Source organism: Taurulus bubalis (assembly GCF_910589615.1).
Source record: "Taurulus bubalis genome assembly, chromosome: 17".
NCBI classification, from domain to species: domain Eukaryota; kingdom Metazoa; phylum Chordata; class Actinopteri; order Perciformes; family Cottidae; genus Taurulus; species Taurulus bubalis.
In genome coordinates, this window is record NC_136605.1 from 5,061,128 (window position 1) to 5,080,545 (window position 19,418).

At 46.9% G+C, this 19,418-nt stretch overlaps 1 protein-coding gene across 1 annotated transcript; it reads right to left on the reverse strand.

The window, feature by feature from the left end:
* Window positions 1-1,877: 1,877 nt before the first annotated feature.
* On the reverse strand, window positions 1,878-18,976 carry LOC306749462 (serine/threonine-protein kinase N1-like; the record flags this gene model as incomplete). Its single annotated transcript, XM_079232757.1, has 22 exons — window positions 1,878-2,966; window positions 3,041-3,121; window positions 3,398-3,505; window positions 5,168-5,310; window positions 5,387-5,463; window positions 5,560-5,622; window positions 6,205-6,381; window positions 6,462-6,553; window positions 7,071-7,143; window positions 7,605-7,696; window positions 9,944-10,034; window positions 10,613-10,754; window positions 11,756-11,831; window positions 12,045-12,188; window positions 12,284-12,393; window positions 12,499-12,693; window positions 12,841-13,054; window positions 14,083-14,228; window positions 15,761-15,881; window positions 15,998-16,143; window positions 17,030-17,330; window positions 18,875-18,976. 22 exons carry the CDS (start codon window positions 18,974-18,976, stop codon window positions 2,763-2,765), a joined length of 2,898 nt encoding a protein of 965 aa, XP_079088883.1. The 3' UTR covers window positions 1,878-2,762.
* Window positions 18,977-19,418: the final 442 nt, after the last annotated feature.

The following is a 19,418-nucleotide window of genomic DNA, read 5'->3' on the forward strand; positions in this document are numbered from 1 at the left end:
GAAGAGGAGGAAAAGGGGAGGGATGGAGGAGGGGAGAGGAGGGATGGAGGAGGTTTAGGAGGGAACCCAAGGGCTTGACTGGCAGGTGAAATGTTCAGGAGGGGAATAAACTTACATTCTGTCTTCTTTGACCCTTAAGGATGTGACATAAATAAGTGAGCAGTAACACTGCAGCCAAAGCACGGCGTCAAAGACTCGTGAAATATAAAATGTACGGCGTTCAGCATTAATATCTGTTCTGTGAAGACATGAGCAGAGAGGATATGAATACTAATATGAAATACTGTTTCTGCAGTAGTCATTTGGGCTTTTTTGCCAACAGAACAACCACATTTCAGTTCAGTTTTCTCTGTGTTTTTAGAGCAATTTCCAGTTAAAAACTAGACCACTCATGTAACTGCCATCCAATCCAGCTTTCCTTAATGGCTTTTTGAGACACATTGCGTCTGCTTTTCTTCCACGTCTAATTTCATTCCCGCTAATAATTATAGGAATGTTTTTAATTCCGACCCTTTTAGGACACAAGTAGCAGAGCGGCTGCGCCCCGGCCGGCTCTGCATCGGTCTCAACGAGCCACTCAGAGATGGAACATGTTATGCCCCAGAAGTGCTGCAAAACCGGCTCCAGAATCTGAGCGTCCACATTCCATTTTACCCCGTTTCTTTTCTCCTGAACGGCCAAATCCACCTGAGCGTCTCCGAGTTCGGATAAACTGATGTGGATCAGCTGATGGGCTGAAACCGGAGCTCACTGGAGTCAGCGTGACCCTGTAGATCTCTTCTATTAATACATTCAAAGAAACTTTGAAGACCGTTTTTTTTTTTTTTTAGAATGACATCAGTCATTTGCCATGTTGGTATTTACAGTCTGCATTAAGTCTCGGTAATCGTACCTGAACAAGATGAGAAAAATGGGATCTAAGGAGCATTTCCAGCTGTTAAAGTCTAAATATCCGTCTGCTGTAAACATCTGTCAACATTAATCCATAAACCTTAAAGAGTGTCGTCCTCTCTGAACAGCAAAAGGATTTAAAGTCAAACTGTGATAAGACGCTGCTTTCCGTCAGCGCACGAGATCAGAGAGAACAACGTTAGCATGCCGATGTTCAGCAGGTATAACCAGGGCTCTCAAGTTTTTAAGACAGGTAAGAGTGACATATCCTCCTCCTCCTCAGTTTGAGGAAACGCTATTGCGTTTGACCTTTGATCTGTGCGTGAAGTCAGAGCCAGTCGGGATCAAGGACCAGGCCTAGCTCATCTAGCTAACGAGCCTATTGTGGCGATTCTGACCCACAATCCTCTGCACGGCCGAAGATGAGCCAAGGTGACCAATTAGACATCATATATGTCAGCATGGGGTACAGTATAAGTCACAATCGTATGGGCCATTAGAAGGGCAGCCGCAGCACATACTTAAAGTAAACGCAGCCTAACTTCACCATCTTAGCTCAGTGTGTTAGCGCGCTAACATTTGCTAGCACGAGACAAGGATGAGGCTGATGGGAATGTCCCTCGTTTTGCAGGTATTTGGTCATAAACCAAGGAATTTGACGAATAAAAAGGTTGAAGTGATGGCGCTGGATGAAACGTTAGAGGATGTATACAATTTTATGGTAATCTACCCAAAATGACTCATTTTGAGACATTTCGTTAAAAACCACAAATATCGACCTCATGGTGGCGCCAGAGGAAAAGAGAGAACACACTTTATCCTCTGGGAACCATGAAATAAATCACTCATTGAAATCCATCACTTAGCTTTTCTATATATATATATATATTGAGGTTTAGAGTTGTCGTGAGCTCAAAAAGGATTGAATGAAGACTCAATAAGTACCGATCAACTGAGAGGGAAACAGACGTGTCGATGCTTCTGCGTTGGGTTCACATCTTTACTGAGTCACAGTTTAAACATATTTCACCAGCAAATGACAGAGGAGGAAACACAAGATGGGAAGAAAAAACAAAACAGAAATCACAAAAAGAACAGAAATCTGTAAAATCTTTTTTTTTTGTCATTGAGAAATGATTGTAGTTAAAAATCTGTGTTGTACCGAAAGACAGTGGAACGAGAAGATGAGGAAGAAGTGTCCTATGTAAGAATGACCTGCTCTGCTTTTTGTGACTCCATCAACAGGCAGCAGCTCTGGTTTCCCTCCTTCCTCTGGCTCCCCCGTGTGGTAATGTACAGGCGGTGCATGACGTGGATACACGGATACATTCATGACTTGAGGCGGGGACACCGAACACAACGAAACACACACTTAGCAGCAACAAACGGCAGAGGTCAAGGGACAAGAGGCGGAGCGAGGGCGGGAAAAAGAGACAAACTGCTTCCTGTCAGAATAATCTTTTGCCTCTTTGACTCGGGGAGTCACGGATCGGTTCAGTACGATCACCGAGTCCTTCATCGTGTCGGACAGACGGCAGGATCCCTCATCTCATCTTCCATCTGTTACGTAATCTGGATTATCTTCACCACTTCCTTCCTCCCTCTAAAAGCCACGCAGCACACTCGCAGTGTCACGGATCCGTGACACAGCGAGTGTGCGCTACACGCTACACGCTACACGCTACACGCGACACGCTACACGCGACCCCAGCCGGCTCTTCGTCCCGTTGCAAAGAGACAGACGCAGAGGAAGAGGAGATTCGCCTCTCGTCACTGTCAAGTTCCTCCTCTCTCTCTGTGTGTGTGTGTGCCGGACAGTCTCCTCTCAGAGTCTGCGGCTGGCCGCCAACGACCCCCTGTGACCTCTGACCCTAGCAGAGGTCGGAGACGTAGTCAAAATCCTTGAAGTGGTCCTGTTCCTTGGAGGAGAGGATGCGGCGCTCGCGGGGCGGCGTGAGCGCCGGAGCCTCGGCCGTGAACTCCACGTCGAAGTTGCTGACGTCCTCCTTTCCTCCGATGGTCGGGACGAACGGGGGCGGGACCTTCCGCCGGAGGAGATCCTCCCAGTCGATTCCCTAAACGACAGGGAGGTTTTAGTTTCTCACCAACGGCACTCTGGGACGTTGAGATCCAACAACTGAACCCTCACCCTGAAGAACGGTTGTTTCTTCACGTCTTCGGCGTCCTTTTCTCCAGAGCCCAGACGTCTTTCTGGATTCCTCCTCAGCAACTACAAACAAACACAAAGGACCAATTCCCCACTTTTTACTCTTCGTGGTCTCAGTGATCAAATGTTTTCATAGAATATTTATGAGATGAATACAATTGTTATAGTAGGTTCAATATGGAGGATGATGATTTATGTTGATTTATGTCCGTGTTTTTCTGTTCTTTGTTCGTATAGTTGGTTGTTATGCTGTTATGTATTTTTACTTTTTTTTTTGACTTATTTGTTGTTGTTTTTTGTTGTCTAGTAATGTGAAGTAATGTGTAAGTTGTGTCTGACCCGTCTCATGACGCCGATGGCTTCGGTGGAGAGGAAGCGAGGGTAGCGCACTTCGTCGTTCACAATGCTGTCGAAAACCTCCTCCTCATCGTCGCCTGGGAACGGAGACTGAAAGAAACCGACACGTTAGTTAGTCACACATTGGAGCTCTGTGACCGCCGTCTCTAAAAGCCTTGATTCAGTTATATACACGACAAACACTCCCAGACTATCAGAGAGTGGACGTCACAGCATCGTGTTCCTTTAAAGGGGAAAGGATGCCAAAGCTCATCCGTCATCGCTGACACCGCTTTGCCAGCCGCCCTGTTACTCTGGTCTGGACCCAAAGTGGTGGAATGAACTGCTCTTTGCAGAGTCCATCTCCACTCGATCCACTAAATGTATATCCATTAATCTATCCACTCTTTAACCCAGGGGTGGGCAAACTTTTTGGCTCAGGGGCCACATTGAATAAAAAAATTTGTCAGATGGCCAGTATCAGATGGATGGAGAGTGTTTGTGTGAACCTGTCACGGGAGGACAATGTTTAGGACCCAAATGCAGACCACATGAGAGTATGAGTATCTGGTGAAACAGATTATTGGAGCCAAAGGGAAGGTGGGGAGCCTGTGGTCCGCCACAGGGGGTGCTGGGCGGTGTGAGACCCGTGGCTCTACACTGGACGACGGCGAGGCCGGCAGGGGGCGGTGTGAGAATATAACGTACATGACTCAGCTTTTTTGTTCAACTCGCTGGTTAAATCTTCATCAATTGGTTCTACCTGCCGAGTCACTGTTCTGCGTGATGAACTCAATTTTTCAAATTTGTTTTTGCTCTCTGGACATAAGAGACCTGCTGTTTCTACCATACATTCTTTCAAAAACTCTCCTTCAGAGAAAGGCTTGCTGGCTTTTGCTAATTTGAATGCTAGCAAAAAACTTGCCTTGGTGCTTGATTCTTGTATAGCAGTTTGGTGGAGAAAAATATTTTGCTGACTCTTTAAATTGGCTGCCAACCTCTTAGCAGTAGCCGCCCGTTCTGTCGTTGACTGTTGGCTAGCATAGTTAGCATGCCCGGCGGAAAAGTGGCGGCTAATTTTGTATTCTTTGAATACTGCAATGGTTTCTTGGCAAATAAGACATACTGCCTCTGATCGTACTTCGGTGAAAAAATACTTAGCAGTCCACTCATTAAAGACTCTGAACAGCTGCTGTAACGCCTCTCTGTTCCCGACTTGATTTTCCCAAAGCACGATGACCACAACAGACCAGCGTTGATGTTTCTTCATGCTTATTTATTTCGCTCTTTTAGGCTTTTCGTGTGTGTTCTTCTGCAGCAGAGCCGTGTGCGCAGCAGAAGGCATTACTGCGGTCTTTCTGCTGCAGCAGAACACACGAAAAGCCTAAAAGAGCGAAATAAATAAGCATGAAGAAACATCAACGCTGGTCTGTTGTGGTCATCGTGCTTCGGGAAACTGAACTTGGGAACGGAGAAGCGCTACAGCGGTCTTGACTATAACTTTTTTTTTTTTAATGTTATAATAATTATAATACTCGGCGGGCCGGATCCGGCCGTAGTTTGCCCACCTCTGCTTTAACCTATGAATCAATTAAACCGAACGACTCATTTCCTTTATGTTCAGCCAAGCGAACCGCCTGCTGGCTGAGCGGTGGCGCTCCTCCTTTACATTGATCCGGGAAATGTCCGAAATCCAAGCATGCAGAGGTCGCCAAAGGATGTTTGCTAGACACACAACACACAACACACAACAGCCCAGCTGCGTATTCTCACCTCACCGACCAGCATCTCGTAGACGAGCACCCCGAGGCCCCACCAGTCCACGGCTCTGGTGTACGATGTGTCCGTCAGCACCTCCGGGGCCAGAAACTCAGGAGTCCCACAGAAGGTGCTGGTCCTGTCCCCAAAACCCATGCCTCAAGAGGGAGAGGAGAGTGTGAGGGTGGAGTAGATGCTAGGGGTGATGAGAGGGGGAATAAGTAACACGCTCACCTTCTTTACAGAGCCCAAAGTCGGCTATCTTCACAAAACCCTCCTTGTCCAGGAGCAGGTTGTCCAATTTAAGATCCCTGACAGAGAAAAAGGAAGCGGATGTTCATGTTAAATAGTATTTGCTCATCCCTTCTTTTCTTTTGTACAGTATGTGCAACTATACAAGTGCTCACCGATACACAATCTTATGGTCGTGAAGGAACTGCAGACCCAAGACCACACAAGCAGAGTAGAACCTGTCGGAATAACGATAAACAGAGAATTCAACATATGCATACACTCGTTCATACAGGAATACACATTCTGACCAGTGGATTTCATGACTTTAAACCAAATTTCCATGACCAAACATGAAAAAGATGAAACATGAAAAAGTGAGTAAATGTAGTATTTAAACTAACAATGAGAATACAAAGCATACAGTAAACCGTAAATGACACAAATTAATGAGACAATAGTTTGATGAAAAGAATAAACATTTATATAGATGCCTGTATGTATGCCTGCTTATATTTTGAGCGTCTTTCTTTTAAAAGCATATTCATTATTTCAAATGAACGTCATGAACACATGAATATAACACATTCACATGACTTTTCCAAAACTTTGGGGATTTTATTTTTTTCAAGGACTTTTCCAGGCCTGGAAATAACCATTTTAAAATCCCATGACTTCTCCAGGTCTTCCATGACCGTAAGAACCCTGCAATGGATGCTCAGACGTAAACACATGGAGCATGGAGCTTTCCAAGAAGGCCCACTCATCACCTCTCTTTAACACACACACACACGCACACGCACACACACAGCAGAACTCACACAGCGCGGGGCTCAGAGAAGACGTCGGCATGTATGTGCATCATGAGGTCCCCTCCTGCCGTGTACTCCATCACAAAGCACACGTGTTCTGGCGTCTGGAAGCACGCAAACAGGTTGACCAGGAACGGGTGGTGCGAGCCGTTGACGGTCTCAAAGATCCGCTTCTCGCACATCAGACTGGAGACAGACAGCGAGGAGGCGGGGTGAGACTGAGGTGACTGAAGGAGACGTGCTGGTTGAGGTCACCGCGCGCTTACCTTTCCACTTCATCCCTCGCCACGATGTCGCCCTTCTTCAGGGCTTTGATGGCGTACAGGCTGCTGGTCCGTTTGTACTCTGACAGCAACACCTGGAGAGATTCACATGTTTAGTCAGTAATTCTCCATAAAAAATAACCATGTGTCGGGTCACGTGTCCTGACGTTCCCCTGTGTGTTTGTATATTTTATTTATTTGGTTTCTATTCCATTTGTTTTGTTGCATTCATTGCCTTCATGGTCCTTTTTGTTTACCGGTATTTAAGTTATGTATGACTATGCTTTTCTTCTCTGTAGAGCACTTTGTAAACTTTGTTTTTAAAAAGGTGCTAAATAAATAAAGTTATTATTATTATTATTATTAACGAAAGTGGCCCGTGACTCCCGCCGTGCGTTTTCTATCGGAATATGTATTTGAATTTAGAATATTTGATTGACAACGTTGAAGTTGTGGGATGTACACCAAGATAATGAGCTGAAAACCAGTCGGGGATGTCGCTCTGTGTGTTTGTCAACTTTCACACAACGCAGAGCAAGTTGAGACACAAGTAGCATTTAGACGAGCAGCACCAGGTGTGTTCATCTATGAGGAAGAAGGAGGTTTGAGCACCTTCCCAAAGTGGCCCCTGCCGAGCACTGCGACCAGCTTGAAGTCCTGGAGGCAGAGAGGGCCTCTGCTGGGTCTGAGAGAGAGAGAGAGAGAGAGAGAGAGAGAGATATTAAAGGCAGATTATAGACACGGCATGCAACAAAACATAACAGGAGGTCATATTTAAATGTGTAAAAACCTCCATAGCAGCTTCGTGGTGAATAATGTTCAGCATGTGACTCTAACCGGCATCACACACACACACACACACAAACACACACATTTCATATGCTGTGAAGAGAGGTTACGACACAAGACCATATTGTGTGGGGGTGTGTTCCTGGTGTCAAGCTGTGTTGGCCATAGTGCAAAAATATATGCTCAGGTGTGGTTTCAGTGTGTGTGTCTGTGTGTGTGTATGTGTGTGTGTGTGCGCGTCTCTGTGTGTGCGCGCGCGCGTGCATGCGTGTGTGTGTATGCGTGTGTGTGTATGTGTGTGTATGTGTGTGTGTGTGTGAGAGAGAGAGAGAGATGGGTCCCCCTTTGAGTTTGCACCTGCGTAAAGAGTTCTGGGACAGCGATCTGCTTGGCGTCTCCTGAACTGGGACATCCGGCGCAGACGGAGGCTCAATGACCGGTGTCTGCTCCTGAGGAACGCCACAGAGACGACGACGAGAAATGAGAAGAAGAAGAAGAAGAAGAAGAAGAAGAAGAAGACAGGGACAAATGAGAACGTGCCAGTACAATGACCTTCAGTCCCAGCGGACAAACAAGACCGTGAGCCATTGACAGTTACCAGATCCCCTGCTGGCCGACCGCCTCACTCCTCCCTCTTCCTGTCCACTCCTCCCCTCACTCCTCCCTCTTCCTGTCCACTCCTCCCCCCTCACTCCTCCCTCTTCCTGTCCACTCCTCCCCCCTCACTCCTCCCTCTTCCTGTCCACTCCTCCCCTCACTCCTCCCTCTTCCTGTCCACTCCTCCCCCCTCACTCCTCCCTCTTCCTGTCCACTCCTCCCCTCACTCCTCCCTCTTCCTGTCCACTCCTCCCCCCCTCACTCCTCCCTCTTCCTGTCCACTCCTCCCCTCACTCCTCCCTCTTCCTGTCCACTCCTCCCCTCACTCCTCCCTCTTCCTGTCCACTCCTCCCCTCACTCCTCCCTCTTCCTGTCCACTCCTCCCCTCACTCCTCCCTCTTCCTGTCCACTCCTCCCTCTTCCTGTCCACTCCTCCCCTCACTCCTCCCTCTTCCTGTCCACTCCTCCCCTCACTCCTCCCTCTTCCTGTCCACTCCTCCCTCTTCCTGTCCACTCCTCCCCTCACTCCTCCCTCTTCCTGTCCACTCCTCCCCTCACTCCTCCCTCTTCCTGTCCACTCCTCACCTCACTCCTCCCTCTTCCTCCCCTCACTCCTCCCTCTTCCTGTCCACTCCTCCCCTCACTCCTCCCTCTTTCTGTCCACTCCTCCCCTCACTCCTCCCTCTTCCTGTCCACTCCCCCCCTCACTCCTCCCTCTTCCTGTCCACTCCCCCCCTCACTCCTCCCTCTTCCTGTCCACTCCTCCCCCCCCCCTCACTCCTCCCTCTTCCTGTCCACTCCCCCCCTCACTCCTCCCTCTTCCTGTCCACTCCTCCCCCCTCACTCCTCCCTCTTCCTGTCCACTCCTCCCCCCCCTCACTCCTCCCTCTTCCTGTCCACTCCTCCCCCCTCACTCCTCCCTCTTCCTGTCCACTCCCCCCCTCACTCCTCCCTCTTCCTGTCCACTCCCCCCCTCACTCCTCCCTCTTCCTGTCCACTCCTCCCCCCCTCACTCCTCCCTCTTCCTGTCCACTCCCCCCCTCACTCCTCCCTCTTCCTGTCCACTCCTCCCCTCACTCCTCCCTCTTCCTGTCCACTCCGCCCCTCGCTCACTCCTAATTTGTTCTCTAAAAAAATATCAGAGTAATTAATCCCATAATACTTCAACCCCGTTGAACACACCATCTGCCGCAGGCCCTCTACTCCTCTGACTCTGTGCTCGTCTAATTCTGCCGCTCCGGTCTCTAAAATGCAAGTTGGCTTTATCGTCGTGACCGTAACTAAGCAACTAAGCAACAAAGCAACTAAGCAACTAAGCATCACGAAAAGATGTTGCACGATCCACAATACTCGCACAATCATTTAGATTGTAAGAACAAATAAAAGTATATATTATTATTATATATATTATTATTATAATAACTTAAGGTCAGAGGGATTGACCTCAAATCAGGGGAAGTCTGCATTTCAATCAGGACTAACAATTGCTCAGAGGAACTGAAAATGCACACTTTGGAAGTTTAAAAATAATCTAATATGAACATATGAGAAAGTATCATCAGGATGTCATGTTCTGCATTAGTATCGAGCGGTTCACCGTAGAGGTAAAAGTTACTTTTAACATAAAATAGTTGTGCTCTGTGTAAAGTTAAGGGCAAAATGCTGGAGCTTTACCCGACACTTATTTTCTGTTATCTTTATTTCTCAAGATTCCCTCCTCCCCTCGTCTTCCTCTCTCTGTCTGCCACCTCTCCAGTCCTCTCTCCCACATTATCACCCTCTCCAGTTTGTGTTCCTCACACTGGTAAACTAACGCGGCTTTGGCCTTGATTTAATTAAAGCTCCCCCCATCCAGTTACGTCTCATTAAAGCCGTCTCCCTGAGTCTTCAGTTCTCCATTTCTCTAATCATTCATCCTCTGCCCGTCTTAGGTTTCACTGCAGCACACAGTGCAGCCGCCTGTGACTGGAGCACTGTCTCCGAGCCAAAGGCTACAGGTAGGAAGTGAGCAGAATAGTAACACGATAGTGTTACGATGTCCATCTTTTCCACCGTCTGGAAATCCTCCTTCCTCTTTGGCCTCCGTCCCTCTGACTCACCAAGGGAGCGGCGGCGTCCACCACGTCTCTCCGGAGTTCAGCTTTGGGTGAAGAGTCGGTGCCCAGATTCAGCTTCTCCACTGAGATTTCTCTGCACACACACACACACACACACACACACACAAGAAAAACAGATCAGATTTTCTGTTGCAGAAGCACAAATTAAAGCCCTTTGCTGAAACAGTTTAATCTCTATTGGATGAGTTATTTGCCAAGGTGGTGAGGTTTTAACAACTAGAGGCAACTGGATTTGATTGTGGACGTTCAGACGATTGACCTTTTCCCCCAAAACAGGCTGAAATGGTTCACTCATGTCTTTCATGTTCAGGTTCATGGATTTAATAACAAAAATAAACAAATGCAAACATGTCTCTTAACGTGTCTTCACTGAATTATGCAAGAAGTAATGGCTCAGGTAAGAAAAGGTACCGTTCATTAATGCCAAATAACAGATTTGTCGAAAAAATATGATAATTAGATCTTTATCTTATCACTTATTGTATCACTTAAAAAATGTAATTAGAAGATAACTTTCAGCATCAAACTTGTTGACTCCTGTTTTGCATAATTTCTGCACTTAATGCCTCTTTTCTCACAAGAAAGTTGTGTCTGAATGTATCATTTCAAACACTTAAATACACCGAATTAAAAAGCATACTGGTTACCCACCCAGTGCCCTGTGTGAGTGTGTTGCCCGTGAAACTGGGAGTGTAGGCAGGTGTGTTGCTTCCACTGGGGATGGCGTTCCTCAGCAGGCGGACCCAGGTAGCGATGTCCACGTTCATCTGGCGAGCGCGCAGGAAGGCTTTACCTGAAGCGCCCAGAGAGGAATGTAAGTCAGAGAGGGAACGGCAAACCATCGAACACATCTGTTCGCCGCCACGTCTCACTACGTTCTGTATTTACTGGGAAAAAGAAATTAAAGAGAATCCATTCATGCTAACTTCAGCATCTGATGGAGGAAGTCTCCTGCTGAGCTTGCATTTCCTGTAAATGTTTCTCATCCAAGTTCCAGAAAATACCACAAGACCATTAACACTTTATCTGCTGCCGCATCTCTCAACCCATTTGACTTGGAACTCCTTCCTGCTTCTTTGTTTGGGACGGGTAAAAACAGGTTGTTAAAATCTCCCAACAGGCTGGAAATAACTCACAATCTTAAACAAAAATGAAAGAGAAACTCTATTGATGAAACATATTATCATCACTGCTTGCTGAATGGTAGAAATGCTTCTACCTGACCTTGAGGCTGGACAAAAGCAATCTATATTTTACAAATATTTTGTTTTTACTGAACATTCATTTGGCTTTTCAGGAGGTATTTAGGTTGCAGTGAACTGATGAAGTAGAAGTATTAGAAAGTTGTGTGAAATTGTCATATTTAGCAAATCAGTTCTTGAGTTAAGACAAAAAATGTGTTTAATGACGTCACAGTGGCCTTGATATTTGACCTTCAAAATCAAATCCAGTCGTTTCAGCCTGAATTAAAAAAAGCTCATGTTCACCAGAATGGACGCCTCCGTGGCGGCTGTCGTCAGAGCAGAGGCATAAAAAGAGCTTTCAATGCCTGCAGACCCAGAACAAGTGTCAATAACAGTAACTAATAACACACTATAGCTCTCTCTACCAGCATCTCCCTCTCTCTCTCACACACACAAACTCAATGTGTTATATTCTTCAACTACCACAACAAACTCATCCTAAATGTTTGGAGATGGCAGTTAAACTGAAATTTTAGATTTTGACGTTTCTATCCCTTTAAGAGTGAAGGAACACTCTACATTTCCGTTCAGTGAGCGTACTTGAACTCACCGTGCTGCTTGGAGAAGACTTTCTTCTGCCTCTGGAGTCTTCGGCCTCTCGCTATCACAGGGTTGAAGAAGATCACCTGAAAGCAAAAGCAATATCTTGAAGCACAACCATGCATCTACAGTGAGTGTCTGAGGCTGTAGCACCTGTGTATGTAAGTGTGTATCATGCACACACAGGCTATAAGTAGCCATGGAGGCTGATATCTATCACACTTTACCTGTCATATATGTGTGTGTGTGTGTGTGTGTGTGTGTGTGTGTGTGTGTGTGTGTGTGTGTGTGTCCTGTACCTCAGCCAGCAGCAGCCCCTGTGGCTCCAGTTCCAGCTGGACTCGGTGCCTTTGGTTGTCCAGGAACTCCTCCAGCTTCAGGTACTTCAGAGCGCACAGGGAGCGGTAATCTCTCCAGTACACTGCAATCTCCATCTCCCTGGACTAATCGCACACAAAAACACAAACAAGAGGATGTAACGTGAAGGTTTGAGTTTTCGGTCGAACCCCAGCGTTACGGAGTGATAAGCGTTACTCACTCTCTCCAGCTCCACGATGAACGTCTGGTCCCAGGTCTGCTCCCCAACGGTCTTCCACACCGTCTGACCCACCACTGTGTTCTCCAGCTTCAGCACCGCGCTCACCTCCGCTGTTAAACACACACACAGGGTCTGTTTAACAGCATGTATTCGTTGTACACTGTGAACATCGAGAAGCACCCCGTAGGAAACAAGGAACCAAAAGAAGCACTCACAGGAGAGCTCGTCGTTCTTGCCGGGGATCTTCAGGCTCATGCTGCTGGTGCTGCGGCTGTAGAGGCCGCTCAGTTTGAAGGAGGGCCGTCCGTCTCCCAGGGAGTAAGAGGGAAGAACCAGCGGGGTCCCTCTGCTCCGTCCTGGGACGACCTCCAGCAGCCCCACACAGCCCAGAAGGTGCACCTGAAGAGTACCTGGAAGGAAAAAGGAAGAAAAAAAAAGTGATTAATAAAGATCAGTACTTGAAAAACTGACACTGCAGGTAAGAAAATGAAAAGAAAAAAAAGGAGATACAAGTTCAAACTAATTCCCTTTTCCAACACTACAGTGTCTGTGTCTACCTGTGAGTGGGGAGGGTTTGCTCATGGTGCTGTACTGGTTGTGGACGTATGGGGTGCTGTGGCGGGAGCTGAAGGCCGAGGAGGAGGTCAGCACGAGCTCCTCCTTAATGAGGCAGGCCTTGGGATGGTCCTCGGGCAGCTCCTGCAGCCTCTGCTCCAGAGAGCACCTGAGCAGGTCCAGCCGCTGGGACGACTCGCTCAGACCAAGCTGAGCCTGCAGACATCATTCAAGGTTTTCACTGAGTGCTTTTATTCAAAATGCATTGATCTTAAGAGGGGGAATTAAGTTGCTGCAACAGCAATGCTCATAATTAAAAAGGAAACTACGCGGGGTGACCCCGAACAGTCAACTCTGTGATCGACAGCCTCATCCGACTGCCAGCCAGCCTCACAGTCGGACGGCTGAAGACACAGAGGATCGTTCATCATTCAGGAATAACAACACGGCTATTTCTGCATGTATCGACCCGAGCACTCGCGTAAGACCATAGCGCTATCAGATATAGTTTTTATTTATGAACAATGCTGTTTTTATCTCTCCCTCCTGTTGATTGTCTCTTTGCTTCCCTGTCGTTTGCCTTCTGGCTGGAAGTTGCTATCATGTGGAAAATGGAATTTGGACGAAAAGAAAAAAGCATAAGAAACTGTGTCTCTCTGTCTATTGATACACACGTACACACGTACACACGTGTACACACACACACACACACACACACACAGCTAAGCGATAGTAACACGTTTCTCGGGCCATAATGCTGTTTTTACTATTGTTCTATCGCTACGTAAAGCTTAAATAAAGCAGATCAATAAGTGGAAGAGAATTGATTGCTTCTATATGGATTACTTTTGGAAAAGTTCGACATTTTGGGATATGCGCCTATTCACTTTCTTACAGAGAGTTAGATGAGAAGAACTATTGCCACGTCTTCAAGTACAAAGCTACAGCGGGGTTAGCTTAGCTTAGCATAGAACAAAGACTAGAATCAGGGGGAAACGGCTAACCATGTCTGTTCAAAGTTAATTAATCAAATCTGCACATTGGCAAGCAAGACATACTTATATGTATTAGCTCAACCAAATAAACACATACGAATGTGGAGTCGTTAACAAAATGTAACTAATATGTAACGTGTACATTTGTGCGGTGCTTTTTCGGTGTGTTTCAACGTGCACAAGCATCTATCAGAGCCCGACACTGAGAGCAGTGACTCGAGCGTGCTTGAATCCTGTCGGCGCTCTGACCTCAGCCATGGCCTTCTTGTCCTGGACCTTTCCCGCCCCCAGCAGTCGCAGCATGTTCTTGGCGCCCTCGGCCATGGCGTGCTCCACACGGTAGTGATGCCACAGCTCCTCCACGCGCAGCTCCATCCCGCACATGTCCGGCTTACCTGGGACAAAGCCCAGGTTTAGCTGACGAAGCATGAACAGCGGGTACACAATCACAGCTGATCACTGGCATGGTCAAGAGATGTATGAAACTGGTTCCAGATTCGATCACAGTTATTGAGGTTGGCTTGTGTGAAAGGGTTTGCTTCTTTTCCTGTTTAGGGAAATGCTTCATGGGCTCAAATATTCACTCTCAAACGAGCAATCATTTTGGCCACGTGGGTCAGCGTACACAAGCTTTAAACACAACACCTTTTGAATTAATAAGGAAGCGGACAGTGGGGTTTTAAAACACGAGTACTGGGTTCGATGATGTGTTCATGAACTCGTATTTGTAAAACTACTTTGATACAACAGCACCAGATACCGCTACGGCAACGTGACATTAACCTCTCGAAGTTCTCGTCAGCCGAAATCGAAGTGAAGGAGGTTAGCCTTGAAGTCAGCGACATCCCCGGCACACTTAAGGTGAACTGACCTTTAAGGCGGACCCGCTATTCTCCTTTATGTGACAAGCTGCTCCTTCTTTGGAGTTTTTGTTAGTTTTTTCTATTTTCAATGTTTCTTTATAACTGTTTAACTCATATCACAGTTTAAACTTTAAACATTTAATTATTAACAAACCCAACTGCAAACAACGGTGCTCTGTTGGTATCAGGAAAACACAACCAGTCACAACCAGTGTTCCAGTCAGATCATGAGGATAATCTGATGACAATAACACATGATTTATAAATCATTGTTAGAACTGTAATGGTATTATTAAGTACTCATATTGGTACCTAGTTTGGGTGCTCAAATGTAAGAACAAAAAAACAAGTGGTATCACTGCATCTCTGAACCAAGCCAGTAAAGTTGTGAGCCAGAAAATCTTAATGAGTTAAAAGCCGAATAGAATAAACGGGCTCTGCAGAGTCGACAAATCTCTGGAGGGTTTTACACGACACCTTTCATATTTTTATATTAACAAGGGATCACTTGATCCCTTATTAATATAAAAATACGAATTCATCGCAGCTTCAAAAGCACAGAGAATGGAGAAGAAAAAACAAACTCCCACTAGAGGCTTGATCCCAGAATCGGTCAGCTGCTGCTCTCTCTGCTGCTCTGAGCTTTTGTTTCCCCTTCCTGCTCGTCCTCTCTTTCATCTCCGACTCCTTCCTTCCCTCATCGTCATCTCGGACTCGGCCCTTTCAGTCTCCCTCCCTTCCTGGCTGCCTGCATCTGCCCTGCCTCTTCTCTAACCTCTGCTAAATGAGGCATGGCTTTTAGTTGTTGGGCAACATCAAGGGGATGCAGGAACATCAATAAGGCTCTAACCTGGGAGAGCGAGAGGGCTGTAATGGAATATGTGTGTGTGTGTGTGTGTGTGTGTTGACGCGAAGACTGTACACTGTGAAGTTCTGAAGCAGGAATCGATCCATTACCACCCGCATCATAAAATATGCAGTGTTTATAAGTTTTATAACAGGAATCGGAAGATGAGAGCGAGGATAAAATAAAATAAAATGAATAATAAAAGCGTGATAGATACTTTGGTTGTCCTCAGATTGCTCCGTGGCCTGCATGGCCTTTCGGATCTGCATGCGGATGATGTCGATCTTCGTCTTGCCGTCCTGCAGCATCTGCTGAGCTGACTGGAGCATCTTCTTGTCCTGAGGAGGGGACAGAAGGCACCGCGGGAAATCAGGTCCAGAGTAAAGGGACGAAATATGACACAATCTGCCGTGGACAGTAAATTGGTCGCAGTGAGCGAGGGTTTGATGAATACCTTGGTACCTCCGTTGGCATAGATCGGAATCATGTTCTCTGCTCCTTGTTTGACCTTCAGCTCGATGTTTAGCTGCCGCTCCAGAGCTGCGATGCGCTGCTGGTTGGCCGTCGGCCGGTTGAGCGACCCCGGGGACCTGGGGGCATCTAGGAAGGAGGAGGTTTTGGATGGTAAGAGGTCGGGTTACTGTTGGTGTAGCACATAATGTTATAGACCACTGATGTTTTAGCCCATAAACGACAACTCTTGTCTACTGCCAAAGCCAACAATAGGTTTCTGTATTGATTTCCTGCCTTTGAGGGAGCCACTGGTTTCAGTGTAAGCCAGTGTGGTGTAAAAACCACTCTCTTGAGAAATGTAACCCATCATAGTGAATGTTTGATGTTTAAACATTAATAGATTTGATCAATTAATTCCAATTCAGGGTTTAGGATGTTTGAAAATAGATTTGCACTTAAACGTGGGTAATGACGACACACGGTGCTTTCCTGAGTTCCCGCAGTTCACGACAGGATTTCCGCCAGTTTTAAATGTATTTTTACTGTTTTGATCAAACTAAAATGAGTTGAACTGGAAAACTGTTTTCAGGGAAAACTGCGTAGCTTGTGTGTGTAACCGTAGCGAGCGTGAGAAAGAAAGCGAGAGGATTAAAGTGAAAGGGGGTTAGCCCCGAAGCTAGCAATAACTTCGGTCCCGGCTCACTTAAGGTGGGCTGACTTTTAAGGTGGACCAGCTATTCTCATGTTAGTGAGAAGCTCACAAAAGCAGATTGGTGGAGTCATTTGCCCTCATCTCATATGAGTAAAAGGGTAGAAAGTCATTACTGTACAGACGCGGTGGCGTTTCATATCTTTGTTTGTTTGCTTTTGTTAATTAAATTCATTGTTAAAGGGATTATTCAAATACGTTCAGTTTTTTGTTTGTGTACAGACATCTGAGGTCTCCAAGGATAAATCACCATCAGTATGTTCCAAATGGCTCATCCCACAGGGGCGGAGCTTATGAACCACCTCTCCATGGAGGACACCGTACCTTTGTTGTCATCGGGGCCCTTGACCACGATGTGCGCGTCCAGCTCCTGCAGCTGAGTCTGGAGGGACTCCAGCTTGCGCTTGGAGCTGCGGATCTGCGAGTCCACCTGCTGGGCATTCCTCTTGTCGGTGGTGGCCTTGCGCAGATTCTCCGCTCCGTCCTTGATCTTCAGCTCCTTGCGGATCTCCCTGCGGATCCTCTCGCGGTGCTCGTCCAGCCGCTGCTGCACGCTGGAGTCTGAGAAGTCAGAGTTCTGGTCCAGACCGAGCTGCTGGAGCACCGACAGCCCGCCTGGATCGCCCTGAAGGAGGAGAAGAGGAGGAGGAGGAAGGGAACGACGGTTAGGGAGAAGTCACAAAACATAATAGAGTGGGACAGTTCAATTTGAGTTGAAAGCGAAACAGAATCAAAAGGCGACGTCCAGCTGAGAGCTGCTGAGTCAGGGTCACGCACAGTTCTGACGAAGTGGGATGAAAGGAGGGAGAAAACCGGAAACCCCAAGTGAAAACCTCAACATGTGAAACCTGCCGAGCTGCGACGGCGAGGCAGCATCAAAGCGGAGGCGGTCGCGTAAAGAGCCGAGCCGAGCTCCGGTAAACAGACACACATATGTATGAAGAGGGATGTGTAAAGACAGCGTATGTATGCAGTGCTTTATGGTTTTCATTTAAATAACAACCAGATCATTTCAAAAAGGAGCAGAATGATTAAAACGTGTGTTCAGTTTTTGAGTTTTTTGCCGTGGAAGATCCTCATCTTTTTAAACGTGTACTTTTACTCTATCATACAGGGATACAAAAGGTATAAGGCTCTAAAAATGTTACTGAATGATGTATTTCCAGTAGGGGTGGGTGGAAGAAAAAAGATTCAGCTCAGTGTCGCGATGTTTTGCATGGCAATATTGTATGGATACATGGCCGCTAAGTGACAATCTTTTACTATATAAACTATTACAAATGTAAAGTCAGCAGGGATTGGCAGGAAGTTGGTCAAAATAAGATAAAGTGTTGGTCAGTCTGTCTGCTTGACCATTTGTTTTCAATAAAATTGCTTGAAGTGAGATAAAACAAGTGAAAACGTTATCTTATTAGATGCAACATCTGTTGCATATTGAAATAATAAAGGGACTCAATGAAATATGTGCAGTGTCACATGACTAGTGTACATGGTCACATGACCAGAGCCATTGACTTCCTGGCTGTACAAAAGACCAAAACAAAAGCATTCAAACAAATATTGGTATTAAAGTATGTTATCATAAACATTTATAGTACACGAGCGTTACGATATACAATTCACAATTCACAATTACACATACTGATACAAGTAAGTAGTTATTGTTCCAGCTAACTTTTTACTTTATTCAAGTTCTAGCGCTCGAACGTCATCAGTCACTGTATTGGGGACGCCTGTTAGCGCAAATATCTAGTCAACTCGATGCATTGAAGCAAAGCAGAAATGCTCGAGACGATCTGCTGACGTTCTAACCGAGCGTCAGAATGAGGGAAGAAAAGGTGATTTCCTGCGGCGGGCCTGAGAAGTTCTCGGTGCCACCCGAGGCAGAAGAGAAGCAGCGGCAGTAACGCACCGAGAACGACAGGAAGGGAGAGTTCGTCGGGCACAATGCAACTCTCAACCGGCCGTTTTTAACCACAAAGACCCTCCGGATCGAGACATCTCAACAATGCAGAGGAATGAGAACTCGCGAGTGGTTCGGTCTCGGATTGAAGATGGTTTCATTTTTCTGCAGGATGTGAACGAGGAAGACGACAGAAAAAGGGAAGGGCCATGGTAGTGGATGGAAAGGAAATGCTGAGGGCCCGCTGTGGCCCCCGGTTTGCCTACCGAAGACTCTGAGTCACTCTGCTCTGTGTGCACCGGGGAGTCCCCCGGTTGGTCCCCCGGTTGGTCCCCCGGCAGGCCCTCCAGTGCGTCCTCACTGGCCATGTCTGGCCTCCGTCTGGCGTCGCTCCTGGGCCCACCCTCCCCGTTGACACGCTCGGCACCGACAGCAGCGCCGATCAGGGCCACGCCGCTTTTTCCGGCCTCCTCAAAAAAATCCAGGATGTCCTTCCCCGCCGGGAATTGAACGGCGGTCTGAAAACCTTCAGCGAGTGAACCAGGCGGAGGAGAGGAAGAGAGAACAGCACAGAGCGAGCCCCACCTCGCTGCTTCCTGTTCTGCTCATTGCCAGATAGAGGCTGAGGCGTCATGCACTTTGTACACACACACACACACACACACACACACACACACACACACACACACGGGTGGTTTTGTAAGTGAGAGAGCTCACAGCCACTCTGCTTCCTGCTACTGGGTCTCCAAAAGCTGTTGCAATAGATTGATGCCATGTTACATGGGCCATCAGACCATGTATGTCTGTGTT